This window comes from Lytechinus variegatus, chromosome 12, assembly GCF_018143015.1.
Source record: "Lytechinus variegatus isolate NC3 chromosome 12, Lvar_3.0, whole genome shotgun sequence".
NCBI classification, from domain to species: domain Eukaryota; kingdom Metazoa; phylum Echinodermata; class Echinoidea; order Temnopleuroida; family Toxopneustidae; genus Lytechinus; species Lytechinus variegatus.
The window spans coordinates 29,234,087-29,258,876 of NC_054751.1; the positions used below are offsets into that span (position 1 = coordinate 29,234,087).

General features: G+C 34.6%; 1 protein-coding gene across 4 annotated transcripts in view; it reads right to left on the minus strand.

The window, feature by feature from the left end:
• Positions 1-23,094, minus strand: part of LOC121425696 — a 37,749-nt gene extending 14,655 nt beyond the window's left edge. Inside the window, exons 1-3 of one of the 4 annotated variants that reach the window (XM_041621863.1) lie at positions 22,889-23,094; positions 4,571-4,655; positions 1,322-1,980 (exon numbers count right to left, since the gene is read on the minus strand). In XM_041621863.1, the coding sequence (XP_041477797.1) occupies positions 1,322-1,915 (594 nt within the window). In that variant the 5' untranslated portion in view covers positions 1,916-1,980; positions 4,571-4,655; positions 22,889-23,094. Of the gene's footprint in view, positions 1-1,321; positions 1,981-4,570; positions 4,656-21,996; positions 22,435-22,492; positions 22,834-22,888 lie in introns of those variants that run through there. The other 3 variants (XM_041621866.1, XM_041621864.1, XM_041621865.1) reach the window with 3 other exon arrangements.
• Positions 23,095-24,790: the final 1,696 nt, after the last annotated feature.

Genomic DNA, 24,790 nt, shown 5'->3' on the forward strand with positions numbered 1-24,790 from the left:
GAATCAATGGGCTTATCCTGCACATTCATATCCATTTTTCAGTAACTAAATTGCAGTTACAATTTAAGAATTCTCTCACATGAAATTGAAGCACATCCCATACTTTCTTTGAGTAACTTATTTTTCTTTTAAGTGTTGATTGTATTATATGTTTTTGTCACACTGATAGAAAGAGAATTACTTTCGGAGCTTTTCTTTTATAAGGCATGCCCAGGACCAAAATCCAATTTAAACCAGTTGGATTTCCAACTGGTTTCAATCGGTTTTAACTGGAATTTAACAATTTCCAGTTGAAACCAATTGAAACCATCGCTAGAGGCTATTCATTTGTCACGCAATCTACTATGGTCAACAAGGAAATTCGTAATCACTCTCGCAAAAAGTGTTCACTGGCTTTCTAGGAAATTCGTGATCACTCTCAAAAAGTGTTCACTAGCTTACAAGTTCACGAGCTTTCGAGTGCCGCTGCAACTCTTTATCAAATGAGTTTTATTCATGAAAATTGCAGGATGTGTATATCTCGCTTTAAACGAACAATGAAAACTCTATTGACTTGAACACTGGATTTTGATGTCCCATGTGTGCGCGTAGCACGAGTGTTGAAACCAGTTGGGAAATTGGAAATCCTAACTGGAACCAGTTGGGCAACTGGAAATCCTAACTGGAACCAGTTGGGTAAATGGATATGACTTCCAACTGGAAATGATTTCTAACTGGAACCAGTCGGGTAACTGGAAATCCTAACTGGAACCAGTTGGGCAATTGGAAATCCTAACTGGAACCAGATGATAAATGATAAAGAGTTGCAGCGGCACTCGAAAGCTCGTGAACTTGTAAGCTAGTAAACACTTTTTGCGAGAGTGATCACGAATTTCCTAGAAAGCCAGTGAACACTTTTTGCAAGAGTGATCACGAATTTCCTTGTTGACCATAGTAGATTGCGTGACAAATGAATACCCTCTAACGATTATTTCAAATGCATCTTAAAAAGTATCAAATTTCATTTCATATATTACCAGTATCGGTATCTATTTAAACAAAGAATCTCATGAAACATTTAATCATTGCCATCAGTATCAGATAATTAATAACTTGATGAATGAATACAACACAATAATTATCATTCAGTCTCTTACTAGCTTTTACATTTCTACAATGAGTAAGTCATACATTGTATACTTGGTCAAAGGTAATTTACATGTATAGTGATTATGATTGGAATGACAGTGAGGTTTTGTCTAATGATGATTGATGTCCAGAGCTTGGCTCTGAATGGAAATAGAGATTTCTATGGAAATGCAGTTTGTCATGTCATACTTACATCGGCAGATTCATCTTTCAGTGGGATAGCTGTGATTTTGGTTGGAGCATCTCCAGGGGTGGTTTGGTCCTTGACCTCATTCATGATGATACTTTTTGCTGAAACATTGTTGGGGATTTCTTCTGCAGCATTGGCTTCGGTGTGGTCCTTGAGATTCTGTTGACTGTCACAGTTCTCTTGGTCTTGCAGTGGCTGAGGGTCTTCCGCACATACTTTGGTATCATCTAGAGAAAGAGGAATTGCCTTGTTCTCTTCTTTGGTGGATTCTATCCCCTGGCCCAATGGCTGCTGATCCTGAACTGCTTTGGCTACATCATTGGTGGTCTCAGAGCAATCAGCTTCAAGTTCTTGTCTCGTTTCATGAGACAATGAGGTGTCTTTGGAGTCCTCTGTCAGTCCATTCTTCGAAGCTTCTGAAACTTCTTTTGGCTTTACATTCTCTTCATCGGGACCTCTGTCCTTGGTGCGGGTTTCCTCAGATGATGACAATGTGGTACCCTCAATTACAGACTTGGCTTCATCAAAGAGCAGTACAGGTTTCTCTTCTGCAGCACTTCCTGTGCCACCTTCATTATGGTCACTGTTGCCATCCATCGTGGTGAGATGTGATGATAGAATCCCCTTATCTGCACATTGTTTCTTTCCTCTCCAAAAGCCACCTGTTTAAGAGTAGAAATCAATTGACATTTTATTACTCTACCATTTAATAATCACGGCAAAGAATTTCTCAAATGATTGTTAAAGAACATGTTGAGCATTATTAAGTACCAATTCTAAATAAACAGTTTGAATCAGGTTGTAAAGTTCTTCCTACCAGAAAAAAAATCAAAGTTCAATGCGTTTGGCTTTTCATGTGGCATAATCTTTTTTTCTGTTTGCACTTTTCAAAGTAGGATTCATTATCATAAGTAGTCTAAAATGTGATGTAGATTCAATAACATTTTAAATTCCTTTTGTTAATTTAGCACAATGAATTTATGTTCATAAATAACCTGCTTCTTTTTAAAGTTTCTATTGTCACATTGTGCATTGACTAAGCCCTATTAAATTTGATGATCTTCAATAAATTCATACCCCTTTCAAATTGCGCTTTTCACTGGCGAAGTTTGCCAGCGAAGGGGAAAGTGTCCAGTATGAAAGGTAACTTTAAAGGTGAAAAGGCCAGTATGAAAGCAAACCGGAGAACTTCTCCTCTTTAATGACGTCAGAGGTCATTTTTTTTTCTCTCACGAAGTCCCCTGTACTGAGATTCTGCGCGCGATAGTTGCAAGCTCAGCTGATTGCTATGGCCAAGTAGATACCCTTGAACTTTTTTTTTCTACTAACAATATTTATCAAAAAGCAATTTTTACATGTATAAAATGTGCTAAAATATAAAAACAAAGTGATATTGCTTGTTTTTCTTGTAATACTTCCAAAATATGTTGTAATTTATTTTTGTATACCTACATGTATTGTAATAGGTAAGAAGTAATGTTTACAATTTTCTTTTGTTTGTTCTACAATTGCTCATTGACTTTTGCCGGGGAAGAAATGTCAGTGCGAAAGGGTACATTTTTTCTTCGCCTGGGAAGTGAGGAATGCGAGGCGGAGAAGTTCGCCAGTGAAAAATGAAGAGGGCAGTATGAAAGGGGTATTACAGTGCAACCACACCTTAGTACAGTCACACGAGTCATGCATCTGGTATGAATTAAAAGTCATTTTATAGCTCAATGTGCATTTCTCATTATCACTCCATGTGAATCCACTATCATATCATCAATAAATCTGTATTAGTTCAATGTACACACTTGAGTCTAAAGGTGCAGTTGCACTAATTTAACTGACTCCAAGAATTACAAGAAAATCATCAGAACTAATGTCACACGAATCCCTTTTCTAGAGAGTGGAACTAGGGTTTGAATATGTTTGGAGTATAAAATATCAAATATAACAATCAAAGCTTCAAGTAATAAAAAAAACACAGTGATTTTAAGAAAAGAAATATTAAATAATTTCTTACTATTAATACCTATTAATACAAAGTAAATATTGAAAATAGTTAAGTATTGATTTGCTTCATAAAAATTCCTGTTTGTAATCTACAAGTACATCTGAAACAGTTAATCAAATCTTGTGGTGGGTTTAGAGTATTGTATGTAGTCGATACAATGCTATTCATACAGAGTGCATAGTAGATGCATAGCTCATCCTGAAATGGAATTAAAAAAACAAAAAACATTGTCAATGAATGCATTACGAGTTGCAAACATAGACTCTGATTTTACCACAGGAAATTGCGTTACTCGTTTTCACAGTCTGATAATTCCCTAATTGTTGAAGTGATAATGCATTGTCGAATGCTAATGCATTGTTTCAATGCTAGGATGTACACATACATGGACATAGGCTTATGAGTGTACAAGTCATATCTGTAATGGATATTCCATAAAGATAAAAGGCAGGAAGGGTTCCACCCATGAGGCAAATAGATAATATTCATGTTTTAAACTTTACTTTGAGAATAAATCAATATGCCAGATTTATTTCCTTGCAATGATAAACCCCTACTTTTTCCTGTTATCTGGTATTCAATTGTTTTGACTATAGATCTGTTGTTTGGAATGAAAATTCCCTTTGTAGAAGAGAATAAATGTATTGTCAAAATTATCATATTGCTGATGCTCCCCCCCCCCCCTTTGAGAGGCACAAAAATATTTTGAGGGGAATATGTCATGCATACACCCGTGAGGACCTTACTTGCTGGGCAAATTTTCCTTAACAAAATCCCCCCCCCTCAAGAAAATCCTGGATCTGCCCCCCGTTTTTGATCATCATCTAAAATTCAAATATTACGAGAACTACATGTGCAATGTACATGTAGCAGTGTAAAAGGGTTTTTTTCATAAAAGGGAAGCAAAGCCAGTATCACATTACTCATTTCTAGAATGTATTCTGATCCTAGACCACATGGAAAAATAACAATGACACAAAGATAGTAATTTTAGAGACCAAGTCATGATTGGACCAGATGATTATTATGGCAAAAGAATGGGATTGAAAGCAGACCAAATGGATTTAATCACATTTATTTAAATAAGAATCTTGGAATTGGATGAAATTGTGTTAGTCCAATTAGTGGCTAATGGATTAAACTACAACGGATTTACATCAGAATCAGAGAATTAGACCAAATGACTATGAATTATATATCCATGAGCTTGCAATGAATTTCATCTTTATAATTCAGTGTACAGTGTCAGTACTTACTTCAGTTCACTTTGCATGGGTACATGCAGTGAAGCTAGCACCACTTCAACACCTGATCACTCCATTGTAAGGCACTTTATGGTATCTAATTAAGAAAAGGATGAAAATAAAAAAAGAAATTATGTTTATAATCTATGTTTCTTTTTTAATTAATTCAAGAGAAATCCCTTCATAGAGACTGGTAATCAAAAGGCACAATAAACACATACTGTACATAGCACACCCAAGATACTTGAAGACTTATGGTAGAAAGCCTTTCGGGGCTTTTTTCTTAAAGAAACAGCACAATTATGCTAACTCCACAGTAAAAGTCTCCCTGTCCAATCAAAATAAAGGTTTCCATAGTAAATAACAAAATGGAAAAACCGATTCTACATGTAATTGTTAATGAATCACTTATTACATATCAATTTTATTCATTCATTTATTTTTTTTTATTATTATTATTATTTTTCTTTCTCTCTTTTTTAACCGCACGTATGTAGAATAGATCTTAATTCCACAGCATTGCACATACTCCTACACAATTTTACAAGTACAATGATACACCAACCTGGTGGACTGTACTTTAATGGATGATGATGATGATGTTGAATTTATTAATTTATTTCAAAATATAAAACTTATTTATAACATGTTTTTATTCAGTGATTATAAAAACAAATGGTCAACCATTTGTTCGTGTAAAATATCTGTCTGTTAGAGTATGTGTATGTAGAGTGTGCAATCCACAATATGTTATTCTAGACGCTGGTTCTGCATATATCCAAACAGGATACATGTACATACACACCAAGTATAAAAACCTTTAAAACAATACGGGACATGAAGACGTTTTAACCGCTCTCGCCTCTCAATCATTACATCATCACGCACAAATACCACATTACAGGAAGCTTCACAAGGCAAAAAAGGGGAAGAAGTTCACTTTAAAAATCTAATGACTTTCTGCATGACAAAGAAATATTCTGTTGAAGTTTAAATATAATCATGGAGGTAGAACTCCATGGTATAATGTAATCAATTGTACATACTGTAACTTTGCCTAAAATCATACCACAGACAGGAAGCAACACAAGGCAAAAAAAGGGGGGAAGTTCACTTTAAAAATCTAATGACTTTCTGCATGACATAAAAATAATCTGTTGAAGTTATAATGTACATGTTATTGTACATACTTTTCCGAATCTTTTCGAACCAAAAAAATCTTTCGACCTTGAAGAATATTTCTCGCAAAATTTGATTTGAGCTGATGAAGGCAGACTTGCACATGAATGCAAGAGCCTGTAGCAAGGTTTATACATGGACTGAGTGTACATGTAAGAAACAGGCCGATATGTAGTTTTTCTATCATAAAGCTTTTTGCATGTCCAATGAATAATTAAAGCCTACTTTTAACTCTGCATTCAATAATGTGACCAACTGACAGAAAAGACTGATTAGTGGGGCTGGCAGTAAATTGATCCTTGATGCACCATGATCTGGGTACGATTATGATTCATCTCTTTCCTTTAGTTTCATACTGCTCGTACAATCAAATGTAAGCTTATAATACACACTGGCATGCAGAGAGAGAGAGAGAGAGAGGGGGGGGGGGGCTTGGGGATATTCCCCCCCCCCGAAAAAAAAACAAGCACGAAAAAATATGAAATCATCTTTATAATATCATGCTAAAATCTATCACAAAATTAAAATTTTATTTTTAAAATGCCATCATTTTTTAAAGCGATCGAGCGAAATTGCAACGCTTACATTTTTCCCCTTATGCCTCCTAAGAATTGTTGGCTCATTGCGCTTCCAACGATACATACATGTAGGCCTTGAATGCCCAGTTGATATCTACACACTGTGATACTTTGATTTGCGCAACAAGTTGAGAAGGGAATTTTTCTTGTAATTTCATAAAAACCTGTATGGGATTTACCAAAAGATAACAGGATATTCAATAGTGTTGAAAGAGAAAGAGGCGGACAAAGAGAGAGAGAGAGAGACATACAGAAAGACAGAGAAAGAAGGGATGGACATTTTATGCAAGAAACTAAATTATGACTACATACATGTAAATTTCGAGTAAAGAACTTCTCCAAATGCATAATGGGAGAGTCTTACATAATCATAATGTACAGAATATGTCCCTCCAAACATCAAAACAAACCATACTTCATTTAGGATGATAAAAAAGGGAAATCATGATATAGGACCACCTATATCATCATATGATTGACTGATTGTGCTCTTATGTTACAAAAAAAAAATCAAAATACAATTTTAGGAAGAAACATCCCTGTATATTATTAGATACATTTTAACTTTCCCCAAAACAAATGTCTCATAAAACAGTAAAAAAAACTATGAAAAGTTTTTTTTAAGAAAATGTGTTCTATTTTACATGTAAGAGCATGATTGTTGAATACTTTTTCTTCTCTTTCAATTTCATGAACTTTTCAGGTAGAAGCAAGATAACCTATGCAGGCAGAAAAAAGCATTGCTGAAGGGGAAAAAACAAAGAAGGGGAGATTGATGGCAGAGACAAGGATATTTTGAGGCAACGACAGATAAGAAAACCCCCGAACTGTACCAGCGACAAGCAAGCAACTCCATGAAATCTGAACTCGATGACCTTTTACGCAGATTATGATGTCGGCATGTGACTAAAAATGCATTGTATGCATATGAGAAAGCTCGGTTGTAGGCAGGCCATGGCTCCATGACTGGGAGGAATTGGGGGAGATTTGATACCAAATGTTTATGCATCCTTCTGCATTGTCTCCTGAAAGCAAAACAATGGCATTGTCTTTGTTTTGGGGCATGAATATAGTCTTGTGCTCGGTGCTCTATACTAGTATGCCTTATATTATAACTCTGAGTGCAGTAATCTATTTGCATACCAACAAGGAACTACACATATATGCCCCAGTAATAAGCCAGTGCATTTAGGCACAGTGGGTGTACATGTATTACTAACTAATTAAGAAAAAAAAATTAAATGGCTGAGCAACAAATCAACATTTTCACTAAAAGCAAAAATCTACAAACAAAATGCAACAAACAATGATTAAAATTCCTTATGAGCACAAAATTATTATTTCACCTCATCAAAATCTATTGCTCATATTTACTCACTTATAAATATTCAATGTATTCATTCATCATTTGAACTCTTGCGTTCATCATCTGCTGACTCATTCAATACCCCCATCCAGGTTTTTAACTATTGCATTCATTATTCATTCACTTATTCAATGCATTCACCTGTTCAACTCTTGCATTCATTCATTGCATCCATTCATTTTTGAACTCATGCATTGAATGCATCAATGATTTATCTTTTCAACTCTTTCATTCATCAATCACTCAATCAAATGACTCGCTGATTCAACGCGTCCATTCATCTTTTCAACTCTTGCATTCATCTGGTCAACTCTTGCAGTCATTCAATGCATCCATGACTCATCTTTCCATCTGATTCAACACATCAATTGATCTTTTCAACTCTTGCATTCATAATTCAATCACCTATTTGATGCACCCACTCATCTTTTCAATACTTGCATTCATTTAATGCATCCACAAATCTTTTCATCTCTTGCATTCATAATTCAATCACCAATTCAATGTGTCTTTTAATTTTTCAACTCTCACATTCATTCAATGCATCTTATCATTTGTTTAAATTTTACATTCATCATTCACTCTTCTTTTCAACACTTGCATTCATTCAATGCATCCATTCATCTTTTTAGCTCTTGCATTCATAATTCAATCACCTATTCGATGCATCCACTCATCTTTTCAACACTTGCATTCATTCAATGCATCCATTCATCTTTTTAGCTCTTGCATTCATAATTCAATCACCTATTCGATGCATCCACTCATCTTTTCAACACTTGCATTCATTCAATGCATCCATTCATCTTTTTAGCTCTTGCATTCATAATTCAATGCATCTAATCATCTTTTCAACTCTCGCATTTACCATTCACTCACATACATGTAATGCACCCATTCATCTTTCCAACTTTGCACTTATTCAATGCATCCATTTATTCATTTTAAAAACTCTTGCATTTATCTTTCACTCACTTAATCAATGTGTCTTTTAATTTTTCAACTCTCACATTTATTCAATGCATCTATTCATTTGTTTAAATTTTACATTCATCATTCACTCACATATATCATATGCATCCATTTTTCTCTTCATATCATGAATTCAACAATTATTCACTTTAAAGCATCCATCAATCTTTCCAAATATTGATTAAATCCACATATCTATATTTTATTCAGGTATTTAATAAGTTCGTTGAAATACCTGATGAATTAATCAATTATTTCGTGAAATTATTGCACATTACACCAAATAATTATATGTAGTCTATCAGAAATACATTGGTTATAGGTAAATTTACTTTGTACATTCTAATTTCTAAGTTTTCCAAAATTCATCATCTTTCTTCCACTTAAATATCCATTGACAAAAAGGTTGAAATAATTTCTTCATATCAAAGCTGCACAATTTCATTAAAAATAGCATTCATTTGCATTTCATTCATAATTTTGGGGGAGGGGGAGAGGGATTGAAAAATATAAAGCTCCTTATCTTAAATGATAGGCCTACAATATCAAACTAATGATTAGCATGATCTCTTAGTCCGCTTCAAACAAGATAGAAGTCCATTAAAGATGAACAATAAATAGAAAATACATTCAGTACAGAGGTAAAAAGCCTAGCTGCCCAAAAAGGCAAATTTTCCAACCATCTGTTTTTTTTTCTTTCTGCAAAACTGTCTGCAAAAAAAGGAAACATGCACACAAGTTGTCACTTGAATTAACATTGTACTTCCTGCACTTGGATGCAATGTGGGAAGTTCACTTCCCTAGCAGTACCACATATACAGATGCATGTAGCAGTGTGCGCCTGTGTTGAAAAAAGCTTTACCCAAACTTTCAGTACTCGGATGTCTGTGTTATATGATCGAGGGAGAGGCAAAGAAGGCAGGACAACGGTAATAGAGCTTCGTGTCCTCTCTTGGGGTAATAACACAGTTTAGGGGAACAGGAAACCGGTAATTTAGATCGAGCAATAACAAGCCTGGGATTTGCAGAATAACTCTGAAATGCTTGCCTCACAACAACGACGACGACATGCAACCCAACACGCCGGAATGACTGTTTCATTTTGCGAATTGCCTCAACTTTTCTTGAATCTAAGAAACTTCTGACGCAAGTTGTTATTTTTATTTCCTCAGTGATTTATAGTGCCTTATCACTATCAGTGTGACTTAAAAAGCATGCACAACCAAAAGGCTATATATGTGCATACATCTTGCATGATGCATCTTAATCACAAGATACAAGATATTGAAATACCTTTTCTTATTTTAAGAGGAAAGGAAAAATAACTACTAAACAAAAATAAAATTTATAGCATATTACAAGTTCACAACTCACAAAATGATAGCAGTATCAATTGTATACACAAAGGGCATTGAGCCACACACACGCATGGACAGGCTAATGCATATTGTTTACAATGGTTGAATAGGCTTTATCATTGATTAAATCAGATAAAGGGTTATAAATTGACATCGTCCATTTATGGTATTTATAACCCTCTACTAGCCTATACCTTTAAAAGCATGCTGCAAATGCACATGAACTGTCAGCCTGTTACAATGTGCACAGTAAAATGCACTAATTTTCAAGTACATGTAGTTTACAGATATACATTAAAAAGGTAGAATAATGGTAAATGAGATTAATGCACAAAGAGGTAGAGCATTTTTGAGCTTGACTAATTGCTTTTGCTGTGAATAAAATGTACTTTAAGTTTAAGCTCTACATGTATTAAAATGTAGTTTAAAAATGAAGCCAATGTGTCGGTGCATGTTTTATTTCTTTATATTTTATCTCAATTCACACATGATTGCTTCCTGAAACATAAAGAAGTGTAGGCCTGTAATAGATCATGGAGCTTTATACCCTTTTCATAAACCTATCCTCCAATTAGCCACCTAAGAGTAATGCGGATAATTCAATAAAAATTGCGTTCACAAACTCCAAAAGTAAGCAGCATTATTTTTACGAGCGCCCGTCCTGAAAAAGGCGGATAATCGTCATGACAACTGGACACGCCCCCTCCGATGCGGTTGTGTTGGAAAAGGGTGACCTTGTGACCGCATCATGGCAATTATCCGCATTATTTGGAAATGCATTCATAAACTCAAAATCTTGTCCCGATGCTGCTATTATGCGGATAATAGCAGCATCAAAATAATGCGGATAACTCTGGTCCTCCTCCAATTTTACGACCAAATTATGCTGCTATTAGCCGCATAATTGGGTTTATGAAAGGGGTATAAGATAGCTCCATGATTACATAATGAACTGAGACACACAGCAGAAAACTGATATCTGAAAAGAAATTTAATCTCATGTTGTTGACCAAGAGCATTGTATATTATGAAAAGTTGGCCAACAATATTATTAAGTTATTTGTTTTTCTTGATTTCAATAGGCCTAATTACTATTCTGCTCATTCACATCAATATCTGAACTAACTACATGTACATCCCCCTTTAACATATGCAGCTTAAGTTAAATTTGATTTAGCAATGTTGATGCAAGTCATTTTCCTAAATACTTAGCTGGTTTCCTTCAAATGTCATGGAGACAAATGTGGAAAGCATATCCTATAGTAAGAGTGTATTGAAAGTAAAAGAGGAAGAGGTACATGTACGAAAAGGGTAAAAATTGGGTGAAAAGAAGAAAAAAGGAAGAGAAATGAAAAATACAAGGTAAAACGAATTAGGACGGAAAGAACCAAAGACCAAAAAAGGGCAAGAGAGAATTAGAGAGAGGGGGAGAGATTAGAAAAGGAGAGCAAAGAGGGGCATTGGGTAAAGGAAGGTATGTAGAAAGATAAAGAAGGGGAGAGAGGGAAAGACAAGGCAAAAACAAGCAGATACAAGCCAATAGAGATAGATAGAAAAAAATATACATGTAAAGGCAAAAAAGTGAACAACAGTCACAAAGAGAGAGAAGGAGAGAGGGAGATAGCAAGGGAGAGGGTCAATGAATTAATGTAAAATGGAGTGGTTTTTCTTTTCAGATACTGCTGAAGTATGAATGTACAGATTGACTAGAATTGTTGGTACAGTTACTCATTCTTTGTCATTATCTGGAATTGCTGGAGGGCTCTCAACCCAATACAGCAGTGTACATGTATCTGTTATTTGTACATTTTTTTAAATTCCTCTTCTGACAAGTCATTTTGTTTTTTAAGCAATGCGAAAGCCTGCAGCATGATGTGTGCAATAGTTATTCCCTGGGTAGGCCAGCCCGGAGAGGTTCAGAGGCTTCCACAGCAGCAAAGAGTCTTGAGTGGAAGGGCATCCAGGGGGACAGCGATGACCTCACCCATCCAGGGAGGTACATAAAGCGCTCATCCTACCGCTCACCCAGAGACAATCAACCAATCAGATTGCACAGATCACAAGCACACTGGTTGATGCAGCTCCAAGCCAAGCTGAGGTCAAAAGATCACTCAATGCCTCATTTTTTTCTCTCTCTCCCTCTCTTTTTCTCCTTTTTTCCAGCAAGAAGGCAAGAGGGAAACAAAACAGAACTAATGAAACAGGCTGGGCTTTTGCTCTGCTTCAGAATTGTCTGCTCTTATCAAAGTACTGTGCTTGAAAGTGTATGGAGCTTGAGGCTTTATAATCTTTTTCTATTGCTGAAACAGAATAGAGGTTTATCTTATTTGTAAAATTCAGAATCCCCTAGTTGTGTTCTTGAGAGAAAATAAAACTAAGCCCTTCAAAAAAAATTCTACAGCTCAGATAAGTTTGAGCAGTAATACATTTCTATTGTGACATACTTTATATGTAAAAGTGGTATCATATTGGAAGGCATGGATATCCCTCTTTACAATCATGTGTCATTTGTAATGCTAATGTTATCATGGAATGCGCAGACATGATAAATACGCAGCAATGTAAAAAATGAAATATTGCAATATTTGTTTTTTACATATACAATAGCAAATTTCCAATCGCTTCGAGAATGGACCGAGTTTGAACGATGTTGCTCCATTGATGCCTGAAAGTCCACACATTGTGTATTCTCATTTGCGCAATGGATTGAATGTGTTTGGAATAATGTTGAACCTTGTCATTTCAAAAAGTTTTAGGGTGTTGAATTTAAAAAAAAAGATGAGATGTTAGTTTCAAATTTGGTTTCATTAATTAAAAATACACCATTCACCACATACACTTTTGCAATATATTCACCTGCTTACATGGTCAAAATTCAATAGAAATGGAGACTCTGGTTGGAAAACAATGTATTTTGCAACATTCCACTTCTGACTTTTCCCTATTTTCCCAGGGTAACTGCACATTCCATGATTACATAATCACAGCAGATGGCACATCATGGTTTAGGTCAATTCCAGCCAAATGTTGCATTTTTCCATTTTCAAAAATTTCTTTTCTGAGCAATTTTGTTTATACTGTTTATAAGTATACAGTTTAAGGTTTACAAAAACATACTTATATTTACTATACCCTCATTCATTCATAAAATACGCAATGTGCACTCTGTTGCATTTTGGTACTGAGATTTCATAGAAAGTGTACAACTTTCACCCATCCCTGGCTCCTGGCAAGCAAAGGGTGCTGATGAAAAATTCCACTGTCCATGTGACCTCCTAGCAATAATTTACCATTAGCTGTGTTGTTTTACACGCTGCAGTGAAACTGTGAGGCACAAAATACATTTCAAGGTGTGTATGTTTGATGTCCCATAAGTCACAGTTTTGAGCAATAAGTTTCCCTCATATGCTGCCATAGACTCCTGGAGACAAGTATTGGACTTTTTTATCTACCATAGTACATGCTTGCATCAACATAGCCAGCTGCATCTGTATTGGACTTGAAATAGCTATACTGGGGGGACCTACATTTAAGTCCCATAAGTCACATGTCCCATAAGTCACATATACAGTTCGTAAACCATGCCACCTTAAAGCTGTCCATGACAGCAAAGAGAGAGACAAGAATGCTTAAAAGCTGGAGAACAGTATGCTGACTGTCAGAAAAAACAGTCTGAATATCATAGGCAGTGCATTGAACAAAAAAAAAGTTTGCATTGTGTGCCCAGTCCAGAAAGAAGGAGAAAACTGAATATGATCGCTAAATTGCAAAGCTGAGTGCAGGTAAATTGGGTTTGTTTCACCCTAGCTTTTATTCATTTTTTTTAGGTCCAGATCACTCTCTTGGTTTTCTTGTCCCCTTGGAGTATGCATCCACTGTTTTACATATGATGTGAACTTGGTATATACATGTAGTTCCATGGAAACTATTATTAACCTATGTCAATGTCCCATCAGTCACAAATTTTGTAGTTGAGCGACCCTCTGGATCCTGTCAAAATAAGAGCACCAGTCCTCAGATGCATTTAAGGCTACCATGAGCAGAGCTATTAAAGCCCCTGTAAATGCCAAAAAATTGTTCAGAAGCTTGCAATCAAGTTTTCTCAGAATCATTCCTGCCGCCTGCCAATAGAAAGGAACATGCGCATTTAAAGAGGACCGAAGTGTGATGTCACAATGTCATGAACATCGAATCGGCCGGTTCTAAACCTAGTCGCAGCTGCATGATCGTCTTACACATTTGTATTTGCAAAAATGGTGATGTGTGTTGTCCCTGGTTGTTACCATCATTCTGAGTCGTAAAAGGGCACTGGTTCATAAAGCTTTTCGTAACTTAAGAGCGACTTTAAGAACGACGGATGATCCTTGTGGTAAATGTCATCATAAATTGGCAATGTTTTAGCATATAAGAAAGGATCACTAGTCATTTTTAAAGTTCTTACAACAGCTTTATGAAATGGCCCCAGGTTATTTTGTTTAGAACCAGGCTGCCATTACACCATGACAACTGACATCATCACTTTGGTACTCTATAAATGATGATGTCCTTACAGACATTCAGAATTTCTATGAAAGAGATGGCATATCAACCCAGGCAGCTGGCAAAAAAGAAGTTGTGATAGGGTGCACCCCCATGATATATTTTTTAACCAACATTTTTTGTATTGCCTGAAGTGTATAGTTAATGAATCTTGATGTTCCCTTTGTCAAATCCTGTCCCATGGGGTTCCAAATTGGCAATTTTTGGCGGCCATCTTGGATATTTCATGAAAATCAATTATTTTCATATTTTTTGCACAGACAATGGTAAAATCTTCCATGTAAAATGAATACACTTTTTACTATACAAGTATACATGTACATGTACATGCAGTTAAGATAGTAGAAATCGATTGCAACTGTTTTCTAGACAGTCCAGTTAATAATTTTTTTAAAAGAATTTATGCCAAAATTTTAACATCAACAACTAATGAAAAATATCAGCATTTGACACAAAAGAGAATATATTAACAAGAATATTGATATACTTCATGGCAGCATTAATGTCTTAATTTTCTTACATGTATACACGGTAAAGGTCATTTTCTTACCATACTGTACGAGACAGATAGAGAAAAGCAACATTTATTTGCCCTATCTGTAACAAATATGTCCTATCATTATGTCCCATCAGTCACAATGGAAAGTGTGTACATTCTTTCTAATTGTTCATTTTTCATCTGTTTGCTAATTATTTATGATTGTAATTGTTTATTGATTATTTTGTACTTATTTGATTACAGTTCTTAAAACTTGATGACAAGTTAGGAAGCTTTTTTTTGGTTAATGTTCCCTTTATATAATGAAGTGCATGAAAAGATGTTTCTGCCCTTTGTTGAATTTATTTCTGACACAATGGCATGAATTATTAAAGGTGTCATCTTATTAGGGAATATTTATTCATGCTGAAATTAAGTTTGACTTAAAAAGTCATCGAGAGGAAATGTAAATTCCATGAAAAGAGATAGGGTCCCATCAGTCACATTCACTTGTCCCATAAGTCACACACGATTGCACACAACTACTGAAACAAATGAAATGAATCAAGTCCAATTCAAGTACTGTTAGTGAGCACTATCACTGGTAAATCTCCAAGCCCAAATCTAAAAACATTGCCATAAAACTGAGATAGATATGGCACTTTGAACAAAAGAGCTCAATTTGTGTGGTCCATCGACGTCCCATAAGTCACAATGACATTTCTGACGATATAGCACCCTATGCAACCAAGCTGAAAGCATACATTTTTGTATATAGTAAGTTTCAGTATTCTTCTTACAGTTTAATAAAGTAAATCCATGTTTGTGCAGCTATTATTTCAGATATGCACCTCAGTAATGTGGAAAAAAGTATCAAATGTCCCATAAGTCACAATGGAATTGACCTAAAGAGTAATAATTAAAGGGATGGTCCAGGCTTGAAATATTTTATCTCAATAAATAGAGTAAAATTCACAGAGCAAAATGCTGAAAATTTGATCAAAATCGGATAACAAATAAAGTTATTGAATTTCAAAGATTTTCCTTATTCCAGTGAAACAGTTCTAGGCATGTCTTTATGAATATTCATTAGGTGGGCTGATGATGTCATATCCCCACTTGTTCTTTTGTATTTTTTTTATATGAAATTAGGTTTATTCAAAATTTTTCTAACAAGAACTTAAAAAATTGGATTGACAACTGATTAAGTTGCATCTATCGCCGCAACTGATTTCATCATAATGGAGACACATCATTTACACATGTATGGAAAATGAAACATTTATGATTTCATGTAATAATACAAGAAAAAGGAAAGTGGGGATGTGACATCATCAGCCCACCTAATGAATATTCATGATGATGTGTATATACATGTAACTGTTTTCAAAAAATATTGATAAACTTTAAAATTCAATAACTTCGTTATTAGTTATCCAATTTTGATGAAATTTTCGGCATTTTGCTCTGTAAATTTTACTCTATTTAGATATAAATATTTTCAGCCCGGACCATCCCTTTGAACTTTTCAATGATACCAGTTTCATCCTTTCCACCTCCGTTACAAAAAATATATCATCCCTCAAAATTGAGTTGCAGAACTTTTGTTGAGGGGATTACAATATCAATCATGAGCAAACAACTGAAAGTATGTGTTATTCAAAATGACATGAAATCCATGTACATCCCTTTCCACTCTCCATTATCAACTGATAGAAACCTATATTTTGTAATTACATTAGAGGATCTGGCCTTGACGATGATATCAATAGCTACATGTAGTTGTCACAGTTAATAAAAAGTGCAAATAGGAAATACAACAAGGGCGTCAATACTAATGAAGGTAATATCACATAACCATGAATATGACTTAGGACAAAAACCTTGATTAATGCCAGAATTAGAACTTCAGTGGCAATTAACTTTAAAATTCCTATAAGATTTTACAAGAACAGTAAAATCCAAATGAAATATAATTGTGAAAACAGGATGTACATCTTAAGATATTTCGATTGTTGGCCTGTTCGGAACTGCAAGAAAAAAGTTATGACAAATCTGATACTTTTTTTTTTAAAGGTCAAGTCCACCTCAGAAAAATGTTGATTTGAATCAATAAAGAAAAATCATACAAGCACAATGCTGAAAATTTCATCAAAATCAGATGTAAAATAAGAAAGTTATGACATTTCAAAGTTTCGCTTATTTTTAACAAAATAGTTATTTGAACGAGCCAGTTACATCCAAATGAGAGAGTCGATGATGTCACTCACTCACTATTTCTTTTGTTTTTTACTGTTTGAATATACAATATTTCAATTTTTACAAATTTGATGATTAGGACCTCCTTGCTTGAAGCACAAAATGTTAAAATAATGGAATTCCACGTGTTCAGGGAGGATTGAAACTTCATTTCACATGACAATGACGAGAAAATCAGAATATTTCATATATAATAAAATACAAAAGAAATAGTGAGTGATGTCATCAGTTCCCTCATTTGCATACTGAACGAGATGTGCATATAACTGTTTTGTGAAATGAAGCGAAACTTTAAAAAATAACATAACTTTCTTAATTTACATCCGATTTTGATGAAATTTTCAGTGTTTATGCTTGTTGAATTTTTTTCTTTTTATTCAAGTAAAGTTTTTGTTGGGGTGGACTTGTCCTTTAATGGATGATGTTTAGTATCAAGTTTTTAAATGATATCAGTGTATAGATGTACACATGTATGTACATTAACGGAACAGCAACTATTATTATCTCAAACTGATTCTCTTCAAAAGAGAACAAAATCATAGTCTGAAGATATATACAAAGTACAGTTAAAGATCTCAAAATCCTTTGTGTACGTGCATTGAATGGGTACCAAAATGGTAAATTGGCGTAAATGTCGATCGACTCCACCAAGACCGCATGACAAAAGAGTTTGAGAAGCACTCAACAACTGACTGTTTGCTTTCTGAATGCAGCAAAAAAAAGACTGATAGAATAGAAAATGCATGCTTTTATCAGACATAGAAAGAGCATTTTTCTCTTCTCAAAACAAATAATTTTCTTGAAAACCCATACATGTATGATTGTCCTTATCATGCTTTTGTTTTGTTTCATTTGTGTTATCAATGATTTTATGATTATATACTCTCTAAATGCAAAAGAGCTAATCTGGTCCATGATCACATTGATCTCAGGAGTGAGACGAGGGACCGGTTATTTTGGAGCGGGATTTGCATCTTTTTGTAGTGGATTATAGCTCCTTCTGGAGTGAAAATGTAAAAAAAAAATATGCACATTTCACTGCAGAATGAGCTATAATGCACTCTCAAAATGATACAAATCCCACTCAATAAATGACTAGTCCCTCGCCTCTCTCTGAGGGGGTTGTGATTAGGTCTCCAGATTTATAGCTCTTATGCATTTAGAGAGTAAGATTTCATATAAATGTATTTTAGACTACTTCAATTCAATCATTGACTACATTTTGAAAGTCAGGATATCTCTGTTAGACTTTGAAATGAGAGTTAACAAAACCAAATAAATGCAACAATTATCAAAATTTCAAGGTTGAATATTAGTGGGCTCTAAGGCATATTGTTTTTTATTTATTGATGCTCCTCAAAAACAAAAGAAAATTTGAAATGCAGAGAAGATTACAATGAATGTCTGATTAATTCATTTTTATCAATTATGATTCTATAGTTTGCTCTTGCTTCGCTTTGATAATTTAGTATATCTTAAAAAAGAAAAAAACTGGAAATACCTTCAATCAGGGTATTGTCACTAAAATTTCCCTGCTGTGTAATGAAAGAAGAAAAATCGCCCTTTTCAGGAAATAACGTAATAATTGCAGTCTGGATTTAACCTTTTCAAGGAGGGAGAGTCTATGAAAATTGAAAAATCCTAAAATAAAAATCACTAGTGTTCTTGAAAATGTTTGAAAATATGAAAGTGTTTCATATTTACATAACATAATATTAAAGTAAAAGGTTTATATCATAAAATGGGATATTTCTTGACTAATACATGTAATTCATCTTGGACGTCCCCTTTTATGATTCCCGTCATTTAAATGCTTATGTTAGGAAATAATCAGTTACAGTAACTAGCTTCATAGTAAGTAGTAACATCAACTTGCTTTCACTATAAATATCATAAATACTATTTTTATTCCCTGAATTGTTTTTAAAATTGATTTGACTTACAATTTCTTGACTGGATTACATAAAGGAGTCACTATCAGAGAATCAGCTTTCTATCTCTGAAAGTTGCAATTCCCTTAAAAATACTTAGCTGTGATATAAATTATTTTACCTCTACCAAATCATTATCATACAGTGTAATGTAGACTTTAACATTAACCTGTTTGAACTTTGCAATGTTTTGGTGCAACAATCTTGTTAGCTACAAACTGTACAAGTTTTCAGAGAGAGTCTACATGTACATGTAGACATCGGTTTATAGACTGCTACTGTGCAATTGAGTCATTTGAGTACTTCCAAATTGAACGAGGTGCTTCCTGAATAAATCTTGAATACTTTTATATTTATAAAACATTCTCACTTGTATATGAGCATCATACATATAGATGACATCATTACTTTTTTCATTGTTTTCATGTTTAAAAGTCCTTTATTCATTTTTATAAGCAGCTTCCAAAATTCAGCATTATGTTTAATTTCAATTTATTTGTCACTGTGATCCCTTACAAGGAATCTTCATATAGGCCCTACATCCTGATTCCTCAGTAAGGAAATAATTTGTCATTTTTAGGGGCTCTTTTTTGTTTCCACCTTGGGGCAATTGCTGAATTTTTTGGGGTATTTCTTTTATTTCAAGGGCTACTTTGTGTGCAATGAACTATTATCCGGTAAATGCGAATATTATTCTGCAGCGTGTAGAATATTATTTTTTGAATTATTAGATTGGATATTGCTTGCCATTAATTTCGGGGTGCTTAAGGAAAGAAGGAGCCCCGAATCTCTGGCCCAAATCATTCCACTTTAGGGAAAACCTGTCCCCCTAATGAATTTCCTCCATCAGTCCACAATTACTATGGACAAGGTACCAAGTATGAACAACCAGCATGTCGGGATGATTCTAAATTAGGGTTCTTTTTTTCTTTCATAATACAAACTTCCTTACACTATGCATACTACTGTTGATTAATTAAACAATTAAACTAAAAATAACAATAATCCACAGAAAAGCATGTACCTGGCCAACAAGTGCATGAGTTGAAAGCAAACAATAAAAGACAGGAAGTTCCTTATAAGAGTAATCAATTCATGACATCACCCCAATCATGGGCCTATACTATACAACATAATTGTTGTAGGTCCATATGCTCCAATACAAGACATGCTTGACAATGACTACTGAATGCATGTTGTCTTGAGGGAAATTATTATCTCGCTTCTACAGTACAGGGAAGGTAAGTGAGCATACTCATAATGCACAAATACAAGCTGTAGACTAGTAGGCCTACAGCACTTTGGTTTTGGACTGTTTTTTTCAAAGTTGAATCACAAATGATTGTAGCATTTTTTAAATATGCCCTTATATTTCTTTTATTTTTGTTATTTTGCTTCTTAATTCTTTGTAGGCGCTATGATTGTGGAAATCAATTCAAATTTAAATTTAACAAACAAATTGTATTATTGAATTTAAATAAAGTCCATGATATTCATGACTTTGGGGTTTACGCTCCATAAGGCATATTGCTTTTTTATTACGCCTCATTTGCCATAAATTGTTTTCATTGTTGTTCTTACTTTTAAACCGTGTATTTGTATAATTTCCTCATATAACACTTGTATGTTTTTATGAAAAATGAAATAAAGTCAATTCACTTTATATTCCAAAAATTTGTTAGGCCTAACTCAAACAAATTGAGTACAATGATTTACATATTCATCTATACTAGGCCTACATTTCAACTAAAACAGAAGTGATGTGTCATCATATTTACTAAAAACTTCAATCCTTTTATTTTATTATGTACATGTAAGCATAACTCTAAAAATTCTGTATAAATTGCATTTATAAAAAGTAGAACAAGATCAGATCAATGTACCACAGATCATATATCAACTAAGAATAAGGATTTCTTGACAATTATGCCAGACAGAAAATGTGGAATACAATGTATAAATGAGCACTGTAACATTAAATTTGAAGAGTAATTATTGGAAAGCAATCCATGTTTTTAGCAGTGTCAATTATCGTAATCTGCTTCTTTTTTCAACTCCCTCACAGATCCTATACTTTTCACACATTTGTAATTATTTTATTAAGTGACACTCAGAAATTCTACCCCCCTGACAAGAGAAATTGAACTTTTTGTTCCCCCTGCAAAAAAAAAAAAAACATGCATCACTTGTCATCAGACATGCCCATTTCTAGACAAAATGCTTTAACAATATGATTAATGAATAATTGAAGATTAAACATGAAAAAACATGAAATAAAATTATGACCTGCAGTTTGATTAGAAATGAGAAAATTTATTAACTTAAAAAAAATTGAATGTCTTATATGCCCCACCCCTTCCCCACCAAAAATCATACTACCAGAAAAACATGAATTGATATTTGCTTAGTTACAATTAGCCCTTGTTAACATAAGAAACACAATAAGATCAAAATAGAAAGATACAACACAGAATTACTTAGAGCTTGCATTTGACATTCAATCAACCCAAATTCCTACACACTGTAACCCAATAGTCACCATCCTCAACACAACTCCCATAAACCAGATGACCCCAAAATTATAGCACCCCTGCAAACTCTTAAACCCCATGCCTCATGGCGTCATCGCCTGATCATACACACACAAACCGCATGTACAATACACAGCACAACACACACACACCCCCTAATAGGTTCTACAAGTTTCGCAGACGACACCACGCAAAGTTTTCTCAAAAAGTTCCTACATGTTATCTTATTGAGCTTAGACACACTCACTCGATAATGCGTTGAGCAGGCATCTAAAAGTCGCACACAGCACCCGAAGAAGTGTTATTACACATGCACACACAAACACACACTGCAACAAAACTGCTTGCAAGTGTCCCGAGGCCAAAAGAGTAGGCCGCCTAAGATCCGATTCCGTATCAATTTAACCCACTCTGCCTCGCTAAATATCACGACCGACAATCTAATAATTGACGAAAGACATATGCTGTCTCGCATGAGAATACTTTTTCAAAAGCTCACAAACCACTACATTTTGAATGGGAAATATACATTATTCATACAAGCAAAGTGTGAAGATTCTGAAAGAACAAAATCCTAAAAGTTAGTTGGATCCGCCAATTTATTAACCAAGGTCACGGTTCACAAAACACAATCAGCAATTCATCGCCACTCTACTTTTCCAACTTCATCATCACGAAACAAAACACCACTCGATCGGCATTTAAAAATGGCATATAAAAACAAATTAATAGTAAATACGTACAAATAGCTCGGTCGTCTATAATCTCAACGGAAATGCGAGAAGTGGCTGATAATAACAGTCGGGAAAATCACAAGCCCTGCCGTCACGCCATGCCGTGAAGTAAATCGATGTTTAAAATGCCTATTCAGCATAGCGCATACAGAAGACTGCAAACCTAGCTCTGCCACACACTCGGTACACAATAAATGAGGAGCCGCCGCGCAGCGCTCTGGCAATACACAGTACAGGAAAACCGCGTGTATTGAACATGGTTGGCTGATGGAGGGGGAAAAAAAACCTTTCAAGTCGGTGAGGTGCGGCGCATGATGGAGCGAATCAGAGTTATCTCTTTGTAGGGTACACGAAAATCTACCAAATGCTAATTTCGATAAAACATTCTGAACAGATAATACTTACATGACTTGAAAATGATCAAAATGTATTCGCAGGAGTAAAAAGCAAAGTTAGGTAAACTTAGGAGTTGTTTAGCTCAATGGCGGATCGGCTGCGGCCCCAAGCACGGACTCGACAGGAAATGCGTGCAGTGTAAAGCAATTTACGCTCTCACCAGTGTCTCTCTCTCTAGCTATATGCAGACTCACCAATGAAAAAAAGTTTGGAAACTGAGTGTGCATGGGTAGAAAGTATTAGATTGGATTTTCGTTAGGGTTCGTATGGCGGCCAGGCACATCTGGAAACTCGTGCTCTGCCATCGGGGAGAGTCAAAACTTAAAGGTCCTCATCCGCCCATGCATTATTGGGCTTAATAATGTTTTTCCAGTAACTCCCAATTGTTGTTAAGTGGTAGATAATGATCATCTTTATAACGCTTATTCTTGAAAAAGAATCTTAATTTGCTACCATCATCAATGATTTTCACAAATGTTAGGCTGAATATTTTAGCTATATTTCTTGCTCTTTCCACCTTTTTTTTCTTTCTCGGAATGCTTTACATGACTGAGGCAACGTTCTTTATATGACTCAATTTAAAATGCAAAATGCAAAGACCTTCATTCAGTCCCCCAAATGAGAGTAGATTTGAAGTGATCGAATCCATTACTTTGTTGAGACCAGCTGAGAATGAACATCTCTTGAAGGCGCCAGACTCGTTAGAAAATCAAGTGGGTAATGTCACATCTGACATAGACTATGATGTGCAAGTCTTGCATATAGGACTCCTAATTATGTGACAACTTATTTTTTGTTTATATTGTTTTGTTTAAGAAGGTATATGTATATATTACATACATGCCAACACTACTAATCGCATCTGGAAATGCATCTGGAAATCTTAAGCCTATATATAGATAAATGAATATATATATATATATATATAATATATAATAATATATATTATATATATACATATAATATACACTCTTAAAACAAATCAGTCAAATTGACTAGACCAGTAGTCAACTGGGAGCAACTGATATGACAATCACTGATATTTACATTTGTGACATATATTCTAGTCAGAAATAACTCTGTTCTAGTAAAATATGACTAGAAAATAGTCAAATATGACTGGAATAACAGTTGCTCCCAGCTGACCCTATTAACCAGTCATTTTTATTAAACTGATTTGTTTTTAGAGTGTAATATATATGTATATTATGATATATTTTATAGTTATCTTGACTGTATTTTAAACTGCAGGGCGCCTTTGTAAAGCAGTTTTAAGAACTGAACAGGCCTACCGTGCAGTATAAAATAAATAAAACAAAATAAATAGATATAAATAAATAAATAATACATCCACGAATTGCTCTCTGGTACAAAATATCACATTCTTGACGAAATTATTTTCAGAGGACGCAGAGCCAATTTTGATGGTTACAAATTTGCATATCTAAATTTTCACATACTTGCAGAAATTAAAAAGACTGAGTGAACACGGGTAAAAGATTACCATGAAATTGATTTCGTTTTAAATGACACTTCTGATACATAGTTATCGTTATTTCAAAGCAAAATGATAGAATCTCTTTTGGTGGTGAGATTATGTGTGAACCGGGTGAATCGGTTGAGTTGAATAAGCTAGATGGACATTTCCCACGGTGAAAACTTGTCTTTAATTATGGAGATACTTTTGTGTCAGCAGCCCCATGGCTTAGCCACGACTAGATGCGGTATAATAGGATATAAATCAACTCTCCGCTCCACCCCCCCCCTCAAAAAAAAAAGATGCACAGAGTCCTGGGCACAGAGAATGGAAAATATTTGACAAGCAAAGCAATGGACAAAGTTGTATTTGGTATTTTCTATTACATTTCGATTAAACAAGGTTGCAGGGGTTACCACTTTAATCATAGCTTG